This window comes from Cervus elaphus, chromosome 25 (genome assembly GCF_910594005.1).
Source record: "Cervus elaphus chromosome 25, mCerEla1.1, whole genome shotgun sequence".
In the NCBI taxonomy this organism is placed as follows: Eukaryota; Metazoa; Chordata; class Mammalia; order Artiodactyla; family Cervidae; genus Cervus; species Cervus elaphus.
The window spans coordinates 41114502-41138097 of record NC_057839.1 but is presented as its reverse complement, the minus strand read 5'-3'; the positions used below and the strand labels follow the sequence as shown (position 1 = coordinate 41138097).

The following is a 23596-nucleotide window of genomic DNA, read 5'->3' as shown; positions in this document are numbered from 1 at the left end:
CTGGTGGGATAGAAAGAGTTCTGCTTCCCAGGTGCCACTAGCAGTAAAGAACCCACCTCCCAGTGCAGGAGACATAAGAGATGCAGGACCATCCCTGGGTTGGCAAGATCCCCTGGAGGAGGACATGGCAACCCACTCCAGTATTCTTACCTGGAGAATCCCATGGACAGAGGAGCCTGGTGGGCTACAGTCCATGGGGTCAAATAGAGTTGGACATGACTGAAGTGACTTAGCATGCAGGCACACAAAGAGTTAAGCAAGCGTGAGGAGCCAAGAAAGAACAATTTTTAAGGAAAAGGGAGCTTGTGTTGCAAAAGAAGAAAGAGAAATGATGTGATCAGTATGAGGTTAGGAACATTGTGTGGGCAGTGGGTTGAGATGTGCTTTTCATTGAAAGGTATATCTGACATTCTGGGACTTGAATGAACACTTGGAAAGAAAACATCCTGAGGAGGGGGTGGAGGAAAGAATGAACTCTACCACACACATATTGGATTCTTGCCTAGGCCGATGAGGGGCGTGGTGACATCTTGCTGAGGTGAAAAAAAATGCCCCCTGTCAAACCTGGGGCCTTTATGTGTTCAGTGAGTGAACTCTAAGAGGACCTAAGAACTGGAAACTTCTCTACTCCAAGTAATTTATATGTTGGGATGTATTTACAAAAATATATAAATATGCCTTTTTATAGCAAAGACCCAATGCTCCTCAAGCCTAATAGCCTAGAGGAGGCTGATGTCACTTCTTGTATGAAGATAGGGTATTAGTCTTGTCTCTTGAAGATATGAGTGAAGAAAACAGCTGACTTCAGATGTGCCGAAGACCACAGTTCCGAGAGGCAGAAATATCTGTCTGTCACTATCACTTAGCCTCCCGAGACCACTAGAGAGATGACCCGGGGGTCCTCGTATTTTCAAGTTGGCCTGACAGAGACGAGAAGGCAGAAAAGAGGGAGGAGGCAGAGGATGAAGAGAGAGGGACACTGAGCCAGGAGGGAAGTGAAGGACCATGTCTGCTGCCTCCAAGGCTCTGCGCTGATGTGCTTGCAGTTGGATGGACGTCTGTGAGGTTCATCCAACTGATTTTAGTTTTTGATGCCACATGGCGGTGAGGTGCAGGCATAGTAGCCCTTGGCATTGCTACTGTCTGCCTGTCTCTACAAAAGCCCTCTTTCCGGGACCTTCTTGGTGTTCCAGTGGTTAAGACTCCATGCTGCCAATGCAGGGGCTGTGGGTTCGATCCCTGGTCAGGGAACTAAGATCCCACATGCTGTGTTGTACAGCCCAAAGATTTTTTAAAAAGGATCCCCATTAAAAAAAAAATTCTAAAAGTTCTCTTCCTTGGTTTCATGAAGGCCTGGAATAAGGGGCCACGGGGGCAGATATTGCTGTCTACATTTCACAGATGAGAAACAGGAGCTTCATCTTTCAGAAGAAGAGTTTGAGTGAAGTTTAAAACTTCCTCACGGTTTTATGTTCTGTGACTATAACATCTTGTTCTAAAGTTCATGCTTTCAGCCTCCCACCTCCACCACGATCCCATCTGAATTTTAAGGTGATGGTGAATTTTCTTACTTTCAAAGCTGATTTTTAAGGCTTCCATTTACCACCTTCTTCTCAGCCCGGTGACTCACACTGTTTCATTAAAGATCTCTCGGCAGGAGAACTTCGTGCTTTCCTCCAGCGCTATTTGGAAGCAGCCACCCAAATAGGTCGCTTGTGACCTGAGCAGCAGGGCACAGGTCCTGCCCTGTGATGACAAGCATGGGGTGGAGCTTGCTGACAAATCAAGAACTCAGGCTGCTTCCAGGCCTCCTCTCCCTCATGTGAGGAAGAGGTAAAGAATGTAAATAACAATGCAGTTGATGAATAATAGCTTTCCTGGTAAGGATGTCTTTACAGTTTCTGAGGACATGTCAGCAGCCTTCAGGAACCACCTTCTGTTTTGACAAATACTCTCTTGGCTGGTATTCTGAGTCGCTGGGGAACTTCTTGACTGGAGTTTCGAAATTTCTAAAAGTGTTCTTTCCCCTTCCTCCGTTGGGAATTGGTGACCTCCACTGGGAACTGGTGAATAATCCCCCCAACCTTGTTTTCCTATGAAATTGGTAGCAGAACCATTGCTAGGAGAGCTGAGAGAGCGCCTCTAATGAAGCACTGGGTGACAGTGTGTTTCTGGCTTAGGTCTGATAAGTGTGAGATGCTGAGATGTGTTTCCTAACAGGGAATGGACGCTCTGATGCTCTGAAGGTATTGCGGTCATTGGCTATAAGGAGCGTTGGCTCACTGAGGAGTGACTTCCTAGCTGTATTTGCCTTGAATTTTCCCTTTCCCACGTTTTCCCATTTGCCTTTCTCCTCATTCCCTCCCCTCTGGACCTTCCCCCACATGCCTCCCTCCTGGCTCAGTGGGACCTGGTGCACAGCTGCATTTCCTAATTGTTTGCACTGGAGAGTCTCGGCAGTGGCTTCCTCCCCAAGGGCCACGGAAAATGTCTGGGCACATTGTCTGCAAATGACAAAAGAGGGGGTTTGGCAAGGCATGAACACAAGACAGTCAATTTGGGGCAACATATGGTACCAATCAAGGCAAGAGGGCTTCTTAACTTTATACCAAGATTCCTTCCTTACTCTTCTCCCACTTAGGACAAAAACTTGATATTCTGCTTTGAAGAGATAATTTTTTTCTTGGAAATCAGTTATGAGGACACTCTACAAAGGAAACTGATTTCTGTGTCTGCCTGGAAACAATTGGCTCAAGAGTCTGGTGGGTAAGGGCATCTGAAAAAATGAGAATAATTAGGTATCTGATTCTGATGCTGAAAAGGCGGGTACAGTGGGTGAGAACAGAAGGTGAGAAGGATGAGTATATGGAAATTATATGCATTCAAGGCTCTGGGAACTTATTTCAATGCATTTATTTGTAATTGATTAGATTTTACTTAAAAACAAAACAAAATGTAAAAACATCTCTAATGTTAAGTATTACTCAGACTCTGAAGGTCTTTCTAAGAAATGTCTCCTTTAAATGATCTTTCATTTGGTTAAGTCAAATTGAGGCCTTGATTAATCACAGGCTTCCTATTAGTTTTTAGTCCTAATGACTGGAAAAATCTGATCAATGATTCCATACACCTAGGAGTCTTTAGAGGAATACGGCAAAAATCTTAGAACTTACTGGTCGGCAGCCCATCCCATGAGGGAGGTCCATCTTATAGATGCCTACATTTGTCAAGCCAAGTGTGTAAGGACTGCATCCATGGTAGGCTCCTCTGCAGACAGAAAAGAGTGGGAGGACTGGGTTAAGTGTGCTTTCATTTGATCACTGGCTTGTGGAACACTGGGTGGCACAAAAAAGAAAATCCATGAAAGCTATGGAGAAGAAAAAGAACACCATTAACCTACAACCTCAATGATCTCAAAGAAATCATCTAAACCTGTGTCAAATGAATTTACCTCTTTATTTTTTCTACTAGCATCACAGATTTGAATTGTGAAAGGAATTTTGGGGGCCATCTGGCTGAGAGCTCTGATCTTAGACCTGGCCTACTCCGTTCCTCTAAGCAATGAGACTCGTCTTTTATCAACATACCAGAAATTATATATTAAACGAGTCTGCAAAGTAGTCTCTTTGATAATCTGAGTATCTGTTCCTGTGATGTGGCTGTCGCTTGACATTTTTGGGGACTTGTCTTCAAGTGCCCCATAAGCCATCCTAGTCAGCATAGAAGAAACACGGGCTTTATTTCTGGAAACTGAAACAGTCATATTTATTACAAATGATCCTAATCTCTTGGTTTCAAATAAGTTTGGACAACTTCCCAAATCAAAATCACCCTTCAGAAAGGATTTAGGACCATTGAGACTATTTGAAGGAATGGTTGTATATCCTGAAAGCAGAAACACAAACATGTATTGAACCCTAGTAGGACCAAGACTGCTCTGAATAGATCACTATTTATATGGACATATATATTCTAGATGTTCAAGCTGGTTTTAGAAAAGGCAGAGGAACCAGAGATCAAATTGCCAACATCCGCTGGATCATCAAAAAAGCAAGAGAGTTCCAGAAAAACATCTATTTCTGCTTTATTGATTATGACAAAGCCTTTGACTGTGTGGATCACAATAAACTGTGGAAAATTCTTCAAGAGATGGGAATACCAGACCACCTGACCTGCCTCTTGAGAAACCTATATGCAGATCAGGAAGCAACAGTTAGAATTGGACATGGGACAACAGACTGGTTCCAAATAGGAAAAGCAGTACATTAAGGCTGTATATTGTTACCCTGCTTATTTAACTTATATGCAGTGTACATCATGAGAAATGCTGGGCTGGAGGAAGCACAAGCTGGAATCAACATTGCTGGGAGAAATATCAATAACCTCAGATATGCAGATGACACCACCTTTATGGCAAAAGTGAAGAACTAAAGAGCCTATTGATGAAAGTGAAAGAAGAGAGTGAAAAAGTTGGCTTAAAGCTCAACATTCAGAAAACTAAGATCATGGCATCCAGTCCCATCACTTCATGGCAAATAGATGGAGAAACAGCGGAAACAGTGGCTGACTTTATTTTTTTGGGCTCCAGAATCACTGCAGATGGTGACTGCAGTCATGAAATTAAAAGACGCTTACTCCTTGGAAGGAAAGTTATGACCAACCTAGACAGCATATTAAAAAGCAGACACATTACTTTGCCAACAAAGGTCCATCTAGTCAAGGCTATGGTTTTTCCAGTGGTCGTGTATGGATGTGAGAGTTGGACTATAAATAAAGAAAGCTGAGCACTGAAGAATTTATGCTTTTGAACTGTGGTGTTGGAAAAGACTCTCGAGAGTCCCTTGGACTTCAAGGAGATCCAACCAGTCCATCCTAAAGGAGATCAGTCCTGGGTGTTCATTGGAAGGACTGATGTTGAAGTTGACACTCCAATACTTTGGCCACCTGATGTGAAGAGCTGACACATTTGAAAAAGACCCTGATGCTGGGAAAGATTGAGAGCAGGAGGAGAAGGGGATGACAGAGGATGAGACGGTTGGATGACATCACTGACTCAACGGACATGAGTTTTGGTAGGCTCCAGGAGCTGGTGATGGACAGGGAGGCCTGGTGTGCTGCAGTTCATGGGGTCGCAAAGAGTTGGACACAGCTGAGCGACTGAAGTGAACGGAGCTGAACATAATCTAGAATGTTTATTTAGGTATAAAAAAATCACAATTTTTTATCGCTGTATTTCTTTGATAGCAAATGTTCATGCCTGTAGTCCCTGCATGCACGTTTTATCTGGAATGTGTAATATTAGATGTCCCTTGGTAATCAAATCTTCTAGAAATCAAATCTTCTCTTGGATTTAGACAGAAGTCATGGCCACAGTAGTGGGAGAATGGGACTATTTCTTCACTCCACCCACTTTTACTATGTCATGCCTATCTTTTACATAAACATTATTATGAGTCTGTGTAAACATCCTGTGTAAAATTATCCAATGGAGGCAAATGCAAACAAAATTGTTAGTTTTTTAATATCATTTTTAATACTAAGAAAGCCACCAAATGTTTCTAATTAATGTTGGGACTTCTCTGGTGGCTCAGTGGTAAAGAATCAGCCTGCCAACGCAGGAGACATGGGTTTAATCCCTAATCCAGGAAGATCCCACATGCTGCGGAGCAACAAAGTTTGTGTGCCTCAACTGTGGAGCCTGTGCTCTAGAGCCCAGGAGCCGCGACTATCAAGACCTTATGCCCTAGAGCCTGTGCTTCTCAGCAAAAGAAGCCACTGCAGTGAGAAGCCCACATACCACAACTAGAGAGTAGCCCCTGTTAACAACAACTAGGGAAAAGCCTGCATGGCAGCAAAGATGCAGCACCACCAAAGAAATAATTATAATTAACATATTAAATTTTTGATTCTAAAAAGTCATCCAAAGGAGCAGAAAGATACAGGGTTAGCTAGGGTACTGAAGAATTGATGCTTTTCAACTGTGGTGCTGGAGAAGACTCTTGAGAGTCCCTCGGACTGCAAGGAGATCCAACCAGTCCATCCTAAAGGAGATCAGTCCTGGATATTCATTGGAAGGATTGACGTTGAAGTTGAAACTCCAATACTTTGGCCACCTGATGGGAAGATCTGACTCATTGGAAAAGACCTGGATGCTGGGAAAGATTGAAGGCAGGAAAAGCCTGGCAGGCTGCAGTCTATGGGGTTGCAAAGAGTCGGACATGACTGAGCAACTGAATTGAACTGAACTCTGAATTTAGAAAAAAAGGTGAAAAATGGTACAACTGGCACTGTGAAATAAGTATACAGCTTCTTACCATAAGCAGGGATGAAAGTGAGTCCAGTGTCACATGGCAAAGCTTCTGGGGGTGCAGACCAGTCTTTCACTATCTGGCATAGGGTGCAGTCAACACCATGTCTTTTTACTTTTAATCTAGTTTTTTTTTTTAATTTGTGTTTTGTATTGGAGCATATGGGGTGGTGATAGTAGTAAAGAACACACCTGCCAATGCAAGAGACATAAGAGACGTGTGTCTGATCCCTGGGTCAGGAAGATCCCCTGGAGGAAGGCATGGCAGCCCACTCCAGTATTCTTGCCTGGGAAATCCCATGGACAGAGGAGCCTGGTGGGCTACAGTCCATTGGATTGCAAAAAGTCAGACACAACAGAAGTGACTTAGCACACAGCACATAGTTGATTAACAATGTTGTGTTAGTTTCTATATCATATCTTCAAAGTTAAAAAGCTGTCTTATAGCCTTCTTTTTAATTCCATACAGAATCTATGACATAACTAGGCCTCCAAACTCTTTATTAGTTACCTCAGTCAGGGACCCCTACTTGGATCAGGTCAATTTTTATGGTGCTATCCAGTCATAAAATTCATTTTATGGATCTTACCCTAAAACCTGAAATTAGAAAAACACCCCTGTGTAAGTCTCTCTCCTGCTCTAGGCTATATTTTAGAGATTAACATTTAATATTGGGGTGAGTTAGTGTTAAAATGAATATTCCAAGATGTGATTACCTGAAAGAAATGATGTCTGTGCTGTTTGAGTGTGCTCTGGCCATCAGCATGGCTAGGTCATTGGCTTCTGAACCACTGTTCACTAAGAAAATGACCTGGAGGAAAAAAATACATGTGGTCATGAGACACAGATTATTCAATTCATTTGAAATTGTGAAAGAGTGTATCCCAGCCTCTGATTATTATGAAGAGTTCCCTTCATACCAGTCAGTTCAGTCACTCAGTCGTGTCCAACTCTTTGTGACCCCATGGAATCCCATCATTTAATTGTTGATTCTAAAGCTGTTCATTGAGCAGCTGCTGAGCATTAGAGATACAACAATGGCTAAGGGATTGTCCAAATTGTGAAACATTTCAGGCTTCCATTAGAATTACTTGATGCTCTTCGAAGTGCTAAAATGGAGAGGCTTGCTGAGATGTACAGTGGTTAGCAGCCAAGGGAATCTGAGAACTTGATCTCTTGGCTCTTGAAACTGAATCATCCTGCTTGACTCTGAAGGCTTGGCCCAGAGGCCCCCAGAGGGGCCAGAGGATATCCCAGCCTGTCTGTTCAGTGTTTGTGAATGTTAAAAAAAAAAAGTGAGCAAACAAACAAAACATGCAGCTCATCCCGACTGAAGGAAAGGGGAGCCCTGAAGGGCACTGGATCCTTCCTAACCCGATTTTAGGTTTTAGAGTAGGACCCATCAAATGAACTTTAAGGCTAGATAGCACCACCCATGGAGAAGCCAGTGTTTTTGCCTGGAGAATCCCCGTGACGGCGGAGCCTGGTGGGCTGCCGTCTATGGGGTCGCACAGAATCAGACACGACTAAAGCGACTTGGCAGCAGCAGCACCATCTAAGGGGCTTTTCAGGTGGTGCAGTTGGTAAAGAATCTGCCTGCCAGTGCAGGAGATGGAAGAGACACAGTTCGATCCCTGGGTTGGGAAGATCCCCTGGAGTAGGAAATGGCAACCCATTCCAATATTCTTGCCTGGAAAATTCCTTGGACAGAGGAGCCTGGTGGGCTACAGTCCACGAGGTCGCAAAAAGTTGGACACAACTGAGCACGCACAAGCACACAACACCATCCAAATTTGCTGGATCCAATGTTGGGGTTCCTGACTGAGGTAACCAAGAGTTTGGAGTCCTTCCCTGAACTTAGGTTACAGCTATTTCAGATTTCTTCATCTCTTGTAGATCGTATAGGAAATAGGGTATTTAGATAATATGGTAAAATAATAATCATAGCTGGCACCAGGTACGGTGCACTGTTTTATGTAGATATTAACTCACTGAATCCCGAAATGCAAATTTTGGCCAATATTTTAACTTCTCAATCCAGTTAAAAAAATTCAATCTTCAGACGCAGAAAAATATCCCATTTAGCAAAAATATCAAAGTGCATCTCAGACCAAATGAATTTAATGGTATATTAATTTTCTAAAAAAAATGGCTTCACTCTTTGTTATAGAAGAAATGCCAATGACTTGGCAGAGGGACTGTGGAGCCAAGAGATGAAAACTTCCTAAGTAACACAGAGGACAGTGTCAGGAAGGCTGGGGCACCCCTTAAGTGATGTCTGCAAAGATATGGTAAGGAGAATGATCAAGGAGAGGCAGCCACTTGGAGCTGATGAAGTGACTGTCAACTGGTTTTAGCAGCAATTCATCGATTTCTTTCTTCTCCTTGAGTGCTCAGGCATGGCTACTAGTGCACTCACTTTAATGTTCAGTTAATGTTCACTCACTTTAAATGTTCAGTGCACAGACCAGGTTCCCCGCCCACACTCTCATATCCCTGTCCGGCTTCCCTGGGATCAGCAGATCCTGTCCCTTTGAGTTATGAGCATCAGACCTTCAGAGGCTCAGGAAGAAGTGCTGAAAGCTTCTCTGCGTATTCGTGGATCAGAGGGTGGAAGAAGACGGAACTTGTATGCCACAGGCGGCCCAGCTGCCTTTGCGCCGCCGCGTTTACTTTCCTGGATAAATGGAAGAGCAGAGTTATCCACACTGCCGCTGGCGTGTCCCTCCCCACACAACACTGACCATTGAATTCAAACCTATGGGTATTTATCAAAGAGTTTCAAGAGGCAGATTTCATCCAAACACAAGAAAGAGCTTCTTTAGCTGCCAGAGGTATCTGGTAACGGAATGTATTGCCTCAAAAGGTAATGAATTCCTGACCAAGAGAAGTGTTCAAAAGCAGACTAAATGATTGACTGCTGGGGATTTTAAAAGATAAATTCCTAGAGAAGAAGGAATTTTGAAGTTATAATCTCTTCTAACTAGATTTTCTTATTAACTACGCTTTAAAGAGTTTGGAAAATAGAGAAGACTACATGTAAGTCTGGGTGTCTTTCCATTTTATTCTAAAGAATTATAGCTCAATCAAACACATGTTTATAAGATCAATAACTTTTCCTTTAAAGAAGATTCCAAGATTTGGGTCTTAGTAGTGGTTGGTGTTGATGAACATTCTGTTATCACATTTTGTGAAGGATCCAGTCTCATGTTGAGGGATAGTAGGAACTAAAGGTATATAAATATGTGAGCCCTGACTTGGAATGCCTTGAAAAGATAGGCCAAGGTGTTTGAACTTGATCCAAAGAAGAGAAACTGCTGAAGTCTGTTATTAATAATTGATACACCAAAAAAAAAAAAATCAGTTCAGTGGTTAAACAATTTTGAGGAATACCAGATCAAATTCTTTACTGCAGGACTTATCAGTACCTTTAATAGGCTAATGTGCCCTGTGTCTCCCCAGGAGGGAGATGGAGTTTAAAGTGTTTCCCAACCTTACTTTCTAATAGAACCGTTTAACAATGAACCTCTCCTGTGATCAGTGTCCCACAGAACTCACTTTAGAAAACAGTGGATTGTTAATAAACTCTTAAGTGGAAGAGACACTTGACAAAAGCATTATTTAGCAGAATAAATCTGAGAGCCACATGAAGGTAGGAAGGAAGACTGGAATTGGTAAGACCAGTTACGTGGAAGGCATGGTAGCCTTCCACGTGTGGGGGGAGCAGAACCAGGACACTGGGAATTCCTGAGAGGGGCCAGTACGGAAAGGCATTTCAGTGGAGGGAAACTAGATCTTGGTATTAGGTTGGTTATATAGAGTGAAAGGCAGAAAAGAGTCCAAGATGATTTTGGTATTCTTGCCTGTGATACTGGGGGAAACACCAGGGTTGGTTGAGAAACACAACCAGTCTTAAATACCCAGCTCCTAGCAAGGACTTACCCAGAGGAGGTGGCTCATATGTGCTCCTTGAATAAATGAATATGTGACTAGAAACAGTTTTGTGGGAAGCACAGTGGATTTGGTCTTGGTAATGTCGATTTTCAGCTGATGGTGGAGTATCATGGGCAGGGGGTATCCTGGAGGCTGAGGGCATCTTACTGCCCACGTTGGGTGTCTTAGACATGTTATCATAGCTTGGTGAGGAGCTGAGGCTGAACAGTTGGGTGAGGCTGCTGAAATGTAGCAACTAAGTGGGAAGAGGTGGGGAGATGGGGTGAGACCAATTCTGTGGGGGAAATAACAAGAGAAGATGGGAGTATAGAGAGAAGAGGGGAGGGCTCAGGAAAGAGCCTGAAACACCCAGAGTCAGGAGGTCAGAGGGACGAGGGGAATGGGCAGGGGGCAACCAGGAGATGCATCAAGGTCATGGGAGCCAGTGGGAGGGGTTCATTCACAGACACCATGTTGCATGTAATTGGGAGGAGTCAATGTGACTGTTTAAAAATGTTCTCTACTTCATTTTTTCTTTATTTCTTTCATGCATGTTTATGTTTTAAACTGCATCTGAAATTTATTTTTCACACTCCTCAGAATGTGGTATGAGACTGTGTGTATGTACCATGTTGCTTCAGTCATGTCTGACTCTTTGCGACTCCATGGACCACAGCCCACCAGGCTCCTCCATCCATGGGATTCTGCAGGCAAGAAGACTGGAGTGGGTTGTCATTTCCTACTTCAGGGGATCTTTCTGACCCAGGGATCGAACCTGCATCTGTTTCATCTCCTGCATTGGCAGACGGGTTCTTTACCACTAGCGCCACCTGGGAAGTCCTTCGTTTGGGACTAGTTCCTCCTGAAGATGTGGACAGCTGAGGTCCTGGACCTGGTGAGGGCTGGACCTGGGAGTATAACTCCCTCCTCATGGCCCGACAGGTGCTCATGGAAAAGACCTTTCACCCTCTCTTGCACAGAAAGGCCCACACCTTGTTTAGACTTGCTGCTTTATTTTTGCCCCATGTACTATGAGTTTTATTGATCAGATTATTAAAGGCAAGCCAGAATAAATCTTAAAATGAGATGGCTGCACTCAAACAATAAGTACCACAGAGGGACCTGCCCAGGGCATCCGCGTGTAGGCTGATGATCAAAATCACAGAAAATCTCAAGATTAACGCAGTCATCCATTTCTGGTGTAAATTTTCAGCTCTGGTTACATCGTCTTCTTATCATCCTTTCTTTCCTCCTCCATTGCATAAAGTTGATAAAGAAGAGTTGGATTAGAAGGATTTCTCATCTCTCCTCATCTCTTATCCCCCCCACACGTGCCCTGTGTACACTGAGAATACCGGGAATTCCCTTCTTCTCTGCCTTCTCCTCTTCTGCCCTCCTTCTCTGGGCTTCCCTGGTGGTTCAGTGGTAAAGAATTTGCCTGTGATGCAGGAGACCCAGGTTCAATCCCTGGGTTGGGAAGATCTCTTGGAGAAGGGAATGGCTACCCACTCCAGTGTTCTTGCCTTGGAGAATTTGATGGACAGAGAAGCCTAGTGGGCTATAGTCCAAGCGGTTGTACAGAGTCGGACACGACTGAGTGACTAACACTTTCACTTTCACTGCCCTTTCCTCAGTGCATGCCCTCTCTTTGAAAAGCTGTAGCTACTATTGAGGAGAAACACACACACAGCCATACCCCAATCACATGGTACACATCCCACTGCATGTACCATGAGGAAGACAAAATCTTGCATTGTTAAGAAAAGGCAAAGCATGCTGTGAAGATATTTTTGTTGTTGTTTTGTTAGCCAGAAAATAGGAAGGAGCACGTTAGCCACAAACTGCCATGCCTAAAGAGAGAGAGCTTTTCATCAATGTTCTGAGTCACTAACATGATCGTCAGCTGTTTCCCATATATTCTCTCGGAGTGAAAAATCCAGAAATTTTAAGGATACTCACGGGTGGCAGTGACCAACACTGACAGTGACAATCCCAGAAAAGAAATCCAGGTATCTGTTTCCCTCATGATCAAAGAGCCACTCCATGTGCCCCTGGTGGAGCAACAGGGGCTCCGGGAAATAGGCTGTGAGCACAGGAGAGAGATGTTGCTTATGGATCTCCAGGACTCGGCTATAGGCCAGGGACTGTAAGGAGACAAGAGTTAAGCGCTTAGCATCTTCCTTATTCCCACATTGCTTACAAATCAATAGCAGGTCCACACAGCACCTGGACTCCCCACCGACCTCGCTCACCAGGGCGGTTATTTGCCCAGGGACCTCCTTGCAAGACACACCCAGAGCCTTCCTCTCAAGTGCAGGAAATTATTCATGTGGCCCTTTGATCCTTTTCTACATGAAACATGAAGAAGGAGGCTGGAATTTTCTACCTCTCCATAGAAAGCCTTGGCTTTTAGTTGATTTTAGTTGTGAAAAAAGAGACTGAAAGAAAAGTCTGAAGTATCATGTTTTTCTCCTCTAATTTTTTTTTTTTTTGAGAATAAAAAAATGGAGTGCTTGTAGTGTTCAGGGCTTTAATTATAAAGCTTCCGTCCAATCGTTCTCTTCTCCGTGGGTCCCTCCTGACTTTATCGATTCTACTGTTTCTAACTTATGAATGTCACGTAGAATGAAGGGGGGGTTGGAGAGAGAGAGAGTGAGTGAGAAAGAGAGGAAAGGAGAGAGAACGAGTCCAATATTTATTGCGTGACTGCAAAATGAGAACTTGACACTTTCTGGTGGCGGACTCAGGAAGGTCAGATCAGGCACGGACAGATGAGATGGAATGAAATGTGTGCCATCACATGTGTGTTCTATGTATTTCTTCATGTGTGTACACGTATACCTGTATCCCTGTGATACCTATGTGGTCACGGGCAGTCTCTTCCTTATACTCTGTGTCTCCCTCTGCTTTGTCTCCCATCTCTGCCTCTCTCTCTCTCTCACACACACACTTCATACAATACCACTGAGGGAGTAAGAGAGTTCGGAGGCTCCCACTGACTTGAAGGCTGCGATATCTGAGATGGCTCAGTGGCAGGCAGGGCCGTCTGTGGGTCTTTCTTGAGGAAACAGTTACCTTAGCCCTCCCGAGAAGAACCTGCTCACTGGAGTTCTCCTAAAACCTCGGTGCTTACCTGGTATCTTTCGGGTGTGAAGTCACATGGCGGCATGCTGGGCTTTGTGTGAAGACCGCGCCTGGTCACAGATGTCCAGAAAGCACCAGCTGAAAGCGGAGTGGTTAGTGTCCTCAACTAAGCATCACACAGGCCTGTTCGTAAAAGTGACCTGTCACCCAAGTCAAAGTCCTGAGGGCCATTTTATTTCTTAGTTTTGAGAAAGTCATTTAAATTTTGGTTTGGGTTTAAAACTGAGGTATCTTTTTTTTTTTTTTTAATTTATTTAAACAGCTCAGAAAGAGTTTATTACAAGGCAGCCAGGCAAAGAGAAACGAGGACGAGTCTCAGAACTGCCTCCCCAAAGGTGAAGGGGTTTGGGTACTTATGGTACAAGCAGGGTGGTCTTAGATGTGGGGGAAGGTCACTGGAGGTAGGGAAAGAGGTGAGGTGATGGGCGTTCTGCTTGGGCGCATCTCAGTTACAAATGCCTACATGTAATTGATTTACTTCATTGTCCAGCAGAAATGAATACAACACTGTAAAGCAATTATATTCCAATAAAATAAATAAATAGCAAAACAAAACAAAAAAACCCCAAAGTGGAGGTGCTGAGCATGATCAGAGGATGGAGTTTTCTGGCCTCCGATGTCACCAGGCCAGTGTCCAGACACCTGAACAGGCCACAAACTGAGGTATCTTAATAATTAACTTTTTCTTTTTTTGGCCATGCATTGAGGTTTGCAGGATCTCTTAGTTCCCTGACCAGGAATTGACCCCAGGCCCTTAGCAGTGAAAAGGCAGAGTTCCAACCACTGCCTAGCCAGGGAATTCCCGATAATGAATTTTCTTAAACAACAAGTCCTACTGTATAGCACAGGGAACTGTATTTAATATCCTATGATAAACCATAATGGGAAAGAATATGAATAAGAATGCATATGTATGTATGTATAACTGAATCACTTGCTGTAGAGCAGAAATGAACACAAGACTGTAAATCAACTATACTTCAATAAAACTAAAAATAAAAACTAATGAATTTTCTGGAGAAAAAAAGAGTTCCTCTTGAATCTGAGGGAAGGCACGGAATTTACTGGGGAGAGTTATAGTTTCTCCTGCCTTGGTCCCTCACAAACTTGGGAGGCGCCTCCCTCTGCCGCCATACTGTGGACGGCAATTCTCTGTTCAGTTCAAACTTCCCTCAGGGCCGGGGTTTGCTGGATGGAGTACATCCTTTTTGTTAATGGAGGTGCTTTCTAAGCTTTGGGCTGCCTGGTCCCTGAATCCCAGTGCCAATCCCAGTTTCTGGTGCTGTGTTGGCTCTCAATAAACAAGGAATGAATGACTGTTGACTATTGTTGTTGGGGAGGACGAAAAAGGGGCCATGGACTATAATAATATGTACATGTAAGGAGACCTAGAAGACAAAACCTTCTTGTAAAACACAACTCAAAGTCCATGAAAACACAAGACCAGGACAAACACAAGATAAACTGGAGCCAGAGGAATCATTAAATATTTGGAGCTAGAAGGAAGCTTAGGTTTTTTTTTTAGTTTGTTTTTTGCTTTTGGTCAAGATGCTCATTTTGGTCAAGTTGGTCAAGTTGGTCAAGAAGCCAACTTAAAGTGGTGAATTAATTTAGGATCACCACACCAGTTAGCTACAGAAGAAGAACAAAACTTTGAGTTTCTGACTCCCAGCCTGGTACCATTTTGCTCATTCACTGGCCACCTCCACCCTCCTCTTCCATCACAGATTTTGATCCCTCTCTATAGCAGGGGATGGAATAATAGAATCAGAGAACACTGGAGCTGAAAGAGATGTCTAGAAACTTTATAAGTACTCTTGGAAAAGAATGCTGCTAATTTTGAGGTTCAAGGTCAGTATAGAGATAATTTTACAGAGCTTGCAAATGATTTCTCTTGTTCAGCATGAAAGTTTAAATCCATGGATGTAATGTTGGAGTTTTGTGTGGCTATGGAGTCACCATCCTGAGGAACACAATGAACAATTGTGCTTTTAAATGAGCTGGAAAGTAATGACTCTGAATATGTTTTTTTTCTTTCATGAGAGTTCACTCACTTTTCTGCTCTAAATAATCATGAATGCCATTAATTTGCTCTTACTTTAAAAGCAAATGGCTTTGGCTATCCATACATAGAAATGGCCCCAAAATAAAACTAACTTTTCTGAGAATTTCACCCTTTGAAAAGCTTTTCATTGTGTCTCTCTACATGAGTTACTCTTCTGAGATGGGGAAAAAAATTCTTAGTGTTTCTAAGAATTCAAATTCTCTTCCCTGCAGTCTCATTTTCCTATTTGTAAAATTGAAGTTACCCATTGAGGAGACTGAAAGGTCTCTTGACTCCAAAGTTACAGGAAATTATGAAAGTGGTCTGGAGAGGAAATAAGGAGAGTTGGAAAAATTTGATAAAGAAAAACTTGAATTTTAAGTGGTCAAGGTAGGTACAGTCAATTTGTTTATTCACCAAATTCATAGGAATATGATGGTGAAATGAGGGCTCAAAATAAAATTCATAAAATTCTGCTCTCAGAAAGGAAGAGGGAAGGAAGAAAGATTAGTTATCAAGTAGGAAAAATAATGTCAACAAGTAAAATAAGTCTAGATAACATATTTATATGTGGAATCCAAAAAATAAAACAAGTGAATAACCATATTAATAACAAAAAAGAAACCAACTCACAGATATAGAGAACAAACCAGTGGTTACCAGTGGTGAGAAGGATGGGGGGAGGGGCAAGACATGGGTAAGAGATTAAAAGGTATAACTACTATGTATAAAATAAGTAATGCATAAGAATATATTGTATAGCACAGGGCATATAGCTGATATTTTATAATTATTTAAATAGAATATAGTTTATAAAAATATTGAATCACTATTTGTATACATGAAACTAATCTGATTGTACTTTAATGAAAAAGAAAGAAATGTAGATAACATCTTAAAACAGCTGAAAATCTCTCTCACTAAACAACCCAAACTCAACAAAAATAGAAAATACAATAATCGATGGACAAAAAGAAGCAAAATGCTTCAGTTTTCATTATTTACTAGAAAAAACCTAAATACATTGTTAATTGCCTGCATTCTCTATTCAAAATAACCTGTGTTTTGAGGATGCCATAGATTTGAAGTTTAACAAAGTTTCTCTGAGACTCCTGGAAATTGTGTGTGTGTACATGGGGATTTCCAGGTGAAAATTCTAGGGGAAATTCTCTTTGTAATGATAAAAAGTTTTCTAATATTCATAACCAGCTTTCAACACAGAGTGGAAATTTATCAAGAGCTTGTGACTCTTTCAAATGAAAAAAAAGGCTATAAAACATTTGAAAATATACAATGCTCATACTTGGTAGAACATTAAAGAAATTTATTTTAAAGTGCTAACGATGCCTTATTTCTGCATAGCATATTAAGACACTTTAAAAAAGTTGTCGAGAGGGGGAACGGATTGGGAGACTGGGACTGACATATATACACTCTTATGTATAAAGCAGAAAACTAATGAGAACCTACGGTATAGTGCAGGGAATTCTCCTCAGTGCTCTGTGGTGACCTAACTGTGAATGAAATCCAAAAAAGAGGGGATATATGTACATGTATCATTGATCCACTTTGCTATACAGCAGAAACTAACACGATATTGTAAAGCAACTATACTCCAATAAAAAAAACATAAACCAAAATAAATATATTTAATTAAAAGTTCAAAACCAAAACAAAACAAAACAAACTTGTCACTTTGGGGGTCTCATTTGATACTTGGCATAGCCAATGGATTCAGAAAGGAAGATATTATCACTCACCTTAGCGCTGAGGACGTGATTAAAAGTGAGGTGTTTGCAGCTTTGAGCCACCCTTCACCATCCTGTTGATTCTTACAAACACCTCCCACCTTCCCTCCATATCCTTCCAATAAATGTTCTTTTGCTTAAAGTGAACCAGGGCCAGTTGACTTTGTTCACTAGCAAGAGCTCTGCCTGATTCTGAGGCTGGTGACTCTTGTCCTTCCTTTTGGCACGTTTGGGGGCAAGCCTAGTCTGAGCCCCTCCTTGCCTTCTGTTGGGCTTGGATCAGTCCACAGATGGTAGAGAGGATGGTCTGGTGGTGCAGGTGGAACACCTACTTTTAGGCTAATTTGAATGTTTTTCTTAGGAAAGACTTTGCAGGAGGCTTGGGAAGTTTCTCAGCTGGAAATGGGTGTTATTTGCAATTAATTTGCTCTCCTATGCACACCTCCTTGTGGTAGAGAAGGCAGATGGTAGCAAAATGGTATGTTTGAGTGTATACCCACCTGCCTGAACATGTTATACATTCAATAATCTTTTGTGTGTGTGTGTGTGTGCTCAGTTATGTTGGACTCTTTGTGACCCCATGGATTGTAGCTCACCAGGCTTCTCTGTTCATGGGATTCTCCAGGCAAGAATGCTGGAGTGGGTTGCCATCTCCTCCTCCTGGGGATCTTCCCGATCCAGGGATTGAACCTGAGTCTCCTGCATCTCCTGCACTGGCAGGTGAATTCTTTACCACGAGTGCCAATTTAGCTAATTAGTGAAAAAAGAAGGCAAGCTAAGATATTTTCTATACTCTTTCATCCAAAAAACAAATTGCTTCTGTAACTTTGTGGATATAGTTAGCCTAATGTGATAGTGCCCATCAAACAGAGGCAAGGCTGAATATTGTGTGCACACATATATCACACAATATACATGTAGGTGTTACATAAGGATTGTGACACACTTTTATTTTTTTGCATATCTGGCAATACTTACACCAGGCGATCTTCCTATCTAACATGGACCCTGTCTCCCCCTCCCCCCCATTTTATTTTTCTATCCCCTCACCATAACTTATAGCCCATATCTCTACTGGATATTTTAAAAATATATTTATGCATTTTTCTATTTATCCTCAGTCTCCCCCAATGAGACACATAAGGGCTAAGGTTTTGTTTTGCTCACTGTGGCTTGGTTTAAGCACAGGGGCATGGTAAGTGCTCAATTACTTATTGACTAAATGTCTATTTGTAGAACCCAGCAGGTCCATAAGAAGGGTGTGTTCAATGAGTGTGTGCTTGGATGAACAAACAAGCAGGCAGGTATTTAAGACTAGTAGGTAAGAAAGTGGAAGTCAAGCACCAAAGTTTTTTGAAAAAACCAGGTAGAGTAGGACACCCTTGTCTATGTGTCGTGGGTTTTTGTAAGATGACTTCTCCCCCTCAGTGCCCTTGGGGGAAGACTCCTTGGTGAGTTGATCAAGATCTCTAGGCACCGAGCCTCACCTGGTCCCACCCCCAGCCCAGCTCCACAACCCTCAGGGCTGGGGTAGGAAAGGGGAAGGGCCAGCAGAGACAGTATGTTCTCTTGCTTTGTCAACAACCAGCACTTTTAGGATAGCGTCCTCTTTACCGAGCATGAGACTCTGAGCATAATTCTAACTCCTTCTCAGAAAATGTTGGAGTTAAATAATGTTCTGGCAAAAGACCCATGACTGGGGGGAAAAGAGAAATCCAAACAGGACTGGAAGAAGAGTGGTTTAGAAAGGGCTTGGTGGAATCACTCTGACTTTGGAGTCAGACAGGCCTGGCTTTGAATCTCAAGTTGTCATGTCTACATTTCTGCCTTTGATCAAAATTTTAAATGATCCTTTATCCTTCTGTCTCATCTGTGAAATGGGATAATAGTACTCCCTAAGAAGTTTGGTTGAAGATGAGAGCACCAGATATATATTAAATTTCAAAGAATCACAGTTGTTAAGGGGGAAGAAAGCAAATGGAAGAGGAAGGCAGGAGAGAGGAAAAGGAAAGATGTGCAGAAAATGAAGATAAAATTGATCATCATGGGGCAACGGAAAAGAGTCCCCTTTGTTCAGGGCCTGTGGGGCATGGGGTCTTGCTATGTCTCATCAAAGAGATATATGATGCCTGCTTATGCTCATGTTTCATCAGGGAGATTAGTGAGAAGGTAGTGGGCTCCTATGAAACAAGATATATGTGAAAATCAGGAACACATAGGAAATATATATATATATATATATATATAAACATGAAGCTGCCACCAGACCTGGCCACCCCAGGTCTGTTCCTGCTGGAGAAAAAGGAGAGTCTGCTTGGAAGAAGAGACTCAGAGTCTAGTCCTGGCTTAGGTGGCTTTGGGTAAATGACTGCACTTCTCTGAGGTTCAATTTCCTTGTTAGTAATTGAGGTGGGGGGGGGGGTAACCACCTCCTAGGGGCTTAGCAGAAATTTGTGAGGATGCTTTATGTCTTTTAAAGTAGCTATCTTCAAGCATCTGTATACTAGAGTTAACACTTCATTATTTGAATTGCTTTCTTTTATTTCTTCTTTATGTTTCTGCAGATATTTTTAGTTTGAAATTGTGTCTAGTCTGATTTTATTACCCATGAATTTCATTTTGGGATGAAAGGTTGCATTACAAAATATTGGACATGAGAAGGGGACACTGGGTCTGACAAGGTGAGGTCTAGCCCACAGGTCTTAGATGATCGGTCTGGAATTCCAGGATTCCAGGCAACAAGCTCCAGAACTCAGCCCTTCCCCTCTCACTGACCTCTTCCACTGACCCACATCCCCCTGGTTTCCACTCACCATTCAGGGAAGAGCACGTCTTGGGGGTCCAGCGAGATAAGGTTTTCAGGTGCAAAGCTCTCAGCAAATGTCTCCAGGCTCCAGTCATCTCTCCCGGTCAGGAAGCAAGTCCCCACAGAAGCAGGTCGGAGCAAGGACTCCACGGTGCACTGACCAGCTGGACTTTGAGATCTGGAAGGAAGGGGAGGAGCTCCAGAGGGGAGTCATGGAGGGGTTTCTGCCTTCACTTCCGGGGGGCCGCAGAGCTTCCGTGGCGAGGAACAGTGCCTTAAGGGGAGAGAAAGGGCAAAGGAAAGAGGGAGAGGAAAGGAGAGAGGGAGGAAGAGAGGAAAGAGAAGGCGGGTGGGCAAAGCAAAAGTCTTCTGGATGTTTTTTAATTGAAGGATAATCTCTTTACAATATTGCATTGGTTTCTGCCATACATCAACATGAATCAGCCATAGGTACACATATGTCCCCTCCATCTGGAACCTCCCTCCCACCTCCCACAGCATCCTACCCCTCTGGTTCTCCTGGACTATTTTGTTGGTTTTGTGTCCCATGAGGGTCTCATTGGATGAACGTTCCTCTGCCGCAGGGTGATGATGGGTGTGGGAGAAGGGTCAGGATATAGTTGCAAGGGTCAGAGACTAAGAAAGGAAAACAGTGAAAAGGAGAGAGAAGGAAGATACGCGTGAAGTGAACAGGTAAAGACATGCTGTTAGTGTTGGGGGTCTTAAGGAAGACGGGAGGGACTAATGGGGAAGAGACTGGCTCATGGGAAAGGAGAGGGGTAGTGAATAGCTAGGGAAGGCCCTGGACTGCTGCCTTAGGTATCAGAATAGCGCAAGAAGTTGAGAGCTGAGGAGTTGGGGGCTTTATTTTTACTATGCTTTAATTTCTTAAATTCCCATTTGTCACTCCTGTCTCTCCTGCACCCTTATCCTCTACAAGTAACTATTCTGTGGGTTTAATGTATACCTTTTTCTTGATTTGTACTCTCATAAAGGGCTTCCCAGTGACTCAGCAGTAAATAATCCACCTGCAATGTAGGAGACCCTAGTTGATCCCTGGGTCGGGAAGATGCCCTGGAGAAGGAAACAGCAACCCATTCTAGAATTCTTGTCTGGAGAATCCTATGGACAGAAGAGCCTGGTGAGCTATAGTCTATGTGGTCACAGAGTCGGACACGATTAAGTGACCAAACAATAACAAATTCTTGTAAAATGTGTATTGTTTGGGGTGAATGCGTTTTTAATTTATGTAAATATGTGTACTTTTTTTTCTGCTACTCAGAGCCATGTTTTTCAAATCCATCCAGGTTGCTGTGAATAGACCTCATCCAGCAGCTCTGGAGTGGGTGCCCATGTGCCTCTGTAGGACAGTGGTTAAAGTGGGCAGAGTGACAGAGGCCACTGGAGCTGGGAGGGTAAGGGGTGTTGGTTTGGAAAGTGACTCCTGTTGATGGAAGGCAAGAAGAGACAGAAGAAAGAGGCAGGCCACTCCACAGCAGTAGGTGGCAGATTTAATTAGCAAGGGAACTTACTTATGAGGCTTGTCTTTGGAGAGGAGATCTTTGCACCCCACCCACTGGAATCGCAAAATGATTTTTAAAAATAATTTTATTTATTTAATTTCTGTTTGGCTGTGCTGGGTCTTTGTTGCCGCATGGACTTTCCTCTAGTTGCGGCAAGCAGGGGCTACTCTCTAGCTGTGGAGCACAGGCTTCTCATTGCAGTGGCTTCTCTAGTTGCGGAGCACAGGCTCTAGGGTGCTCAGGCTTCAGTAGCTGTAACAAGTGAGCTCAGTAGTTGTGGTTCTCAGGCTCTAGAGCATAGGCTCAATAGCCATGGTGCACAGGTTTAGTTGCTTCGTGCATGTGGCATCTTCCCCAAATGGGGATTGAACCCGTGTCTCCTGCATTGGCAGGTGGATTCTTTAGCAGAGTCACCAGGGAAGCCCCTTAAAATTTTATATAGAGGCCTTAAGTGAGGTCAGTCAGGGACACTGTCCAGTAATGTACACGTTACTCTCTCAAGCCTGCATCCTTGGACCAGTTCCCACTGTGTGAATGATGGGCAGAACGCACATGCCAAGGACCGAGGAGGGGGCGAGGAGCCTCTGAGTGCCTGGATCCAGCTCTTGGCTCAACCAGTGGTCACATCCTCTCCACCTCCTCCTTCAAGAAGGGTGGGGTTGGGGAAATGCCATATAGGGTAGACGTCTCACGTTGCCTTTCACAGAGGACCAACTGGTTTGACCACATTCTCCACAAACATCTGGGAGACAACCTTTTTATCCCAAATGCCCTGGAGAGGTGAGGGCACCAGGTAAGCACAGAAAGTGTTTTAAATTCAATGTAAATTGCCCATTCTGCTTTGGGGGCTTGTAGAAGATGATTATCCAGTCTGGCTTGTCAACTACCATGGGACTGACCCATGTCAGCAAGACCAGTGGCAACGCCGCCTCTCCTGGGCTGCCTAAGCTGTCACACTTTTGGGCTGAGGTGAGAAAACATTGAGTTCCTAAAGTCTGGCACGTGACCTCAACTTCACCGGGCAGTGATCTATTTTGCTTCTGTGAACACTGCAGACTGTAAGCTCCTTTGATCTGAGAATTTTTCCTGGACTTTAAGTTTAAAGATTATTAAGGTGAGAGGTACCCATCTGGGGCTGCCTAGGGTGGGGAAGCAGAACATGGCACATGGAATAATTTCACAGTGAGCACCTGTACCTTCATTATTTGAAAGGAAAAACATTTATTTTGATTACCACAATACAATATATGCTCTCTGTGAAAACAGAAAAAATTTGTTCTCATGTGTGTACCTGTGTATACACAATTTTTTTCATAAACTTCTTATAGCCAACAGTATAGCTTTTTGTTAAAAAGAAAGATCTGAGTCATCATTCCTAATTCTTTCGAAGTATTCTGTGATGTTTTGTTTAATTTTGGAAAATTCTTGGCTGTTGTTACTTCAGTATTTCTTCCCTGTTCTCTCTTCTTCTGATGTTTTAATTATCCACATATTACATCTTTTGAAATTGTCCCAAAGTTCTTGGAGGTTCTGTTATTTTCTCCCCCACTCTATTTTAATCTGGGAAATTTCCCTTATCCATCTTCAGAGTTCACTGATCATTTCCTCTGCTGTGTTCAGTCTACTGATGAGCCAATCAAAGACATTTTTAATTTTTGTTTGTTGTTGTTGTTATGCATTTTTGATTTCTAGCATTGCCTTTCAATTCTTTCTGGCAGTTTCTATCTCTCTGCTTCCTTTACCCATCTGATATTACATAATGTCTGCCTTTCCCATTAGGACATTGAACATATTAATCATAATTATTTTTAAATTGTCTGATAACTCCAATATTTGCATCAGAGTTGAGTCTGATTCTGATGTTCAATTTGTCTCTTCAGATTATTTTTTCCTCTATCATTTTAGCATCCCTGGAAACTTTTAAATGAAAGATGGATGTGATGTATTAGGTCACAGGACCTGAGGTAAATAAGTTTTTACTGTGAGCTTTTATGTTAATCTGGTAGAAGCTGGGATGTGTTTGTTTTCTGTAGCTATAGGTGCCAGAGGATTCAAATTCCTCTAGTGTCCTTGTTTTGTCCCCTGTGATT

At 42.9% G+C, this 23596-nt stretch overlaps 1 protein-coding gene across 2 annotated transcripts in view; it reads right to left on the bottom strand.

The window, feature by feature from the left end:
- AGXT2 (alanine--glyoxylate aminotransferase 2) overlaps positions 1-20144 on the bottom strand; it is a 40978-nt gene extending 20834 nt beyond the window's left edge. For both annotated transcript variants that reach the window (XM_043887889.1, XM_043887890.1), the window contains exons 1-7: positions 19991-20144; positions 13375-13463; positions 12201-12385; positions 8862-8985; positions 7025-7119; positions 3174-3267; positions 2411-2504 (exon numbers count right to left, since the gene is read on the bottom strand). In XM_043887889.1, coding sequence (XP_043743824.1) covers positions 2411-2504; positions 3174-3267; positions 7025-7119; positions 8862-8985; positions 12201-12385; positions 13375-13463; positions 19991-20078 — 769 coding nt within the window. In that variant the 5' untranslated portion in view covers positions 20079-20144. The remainder of the gene's footprint in view (positions 1-2410; positions 2505-3173; positions 3268-7024; positions 7120-8861; positions 8986-12200; positions 12386-13374; positions 13464-19990) is intronic.
- Positions 20145-23596: the final 3452 nt, after the last annotated feature.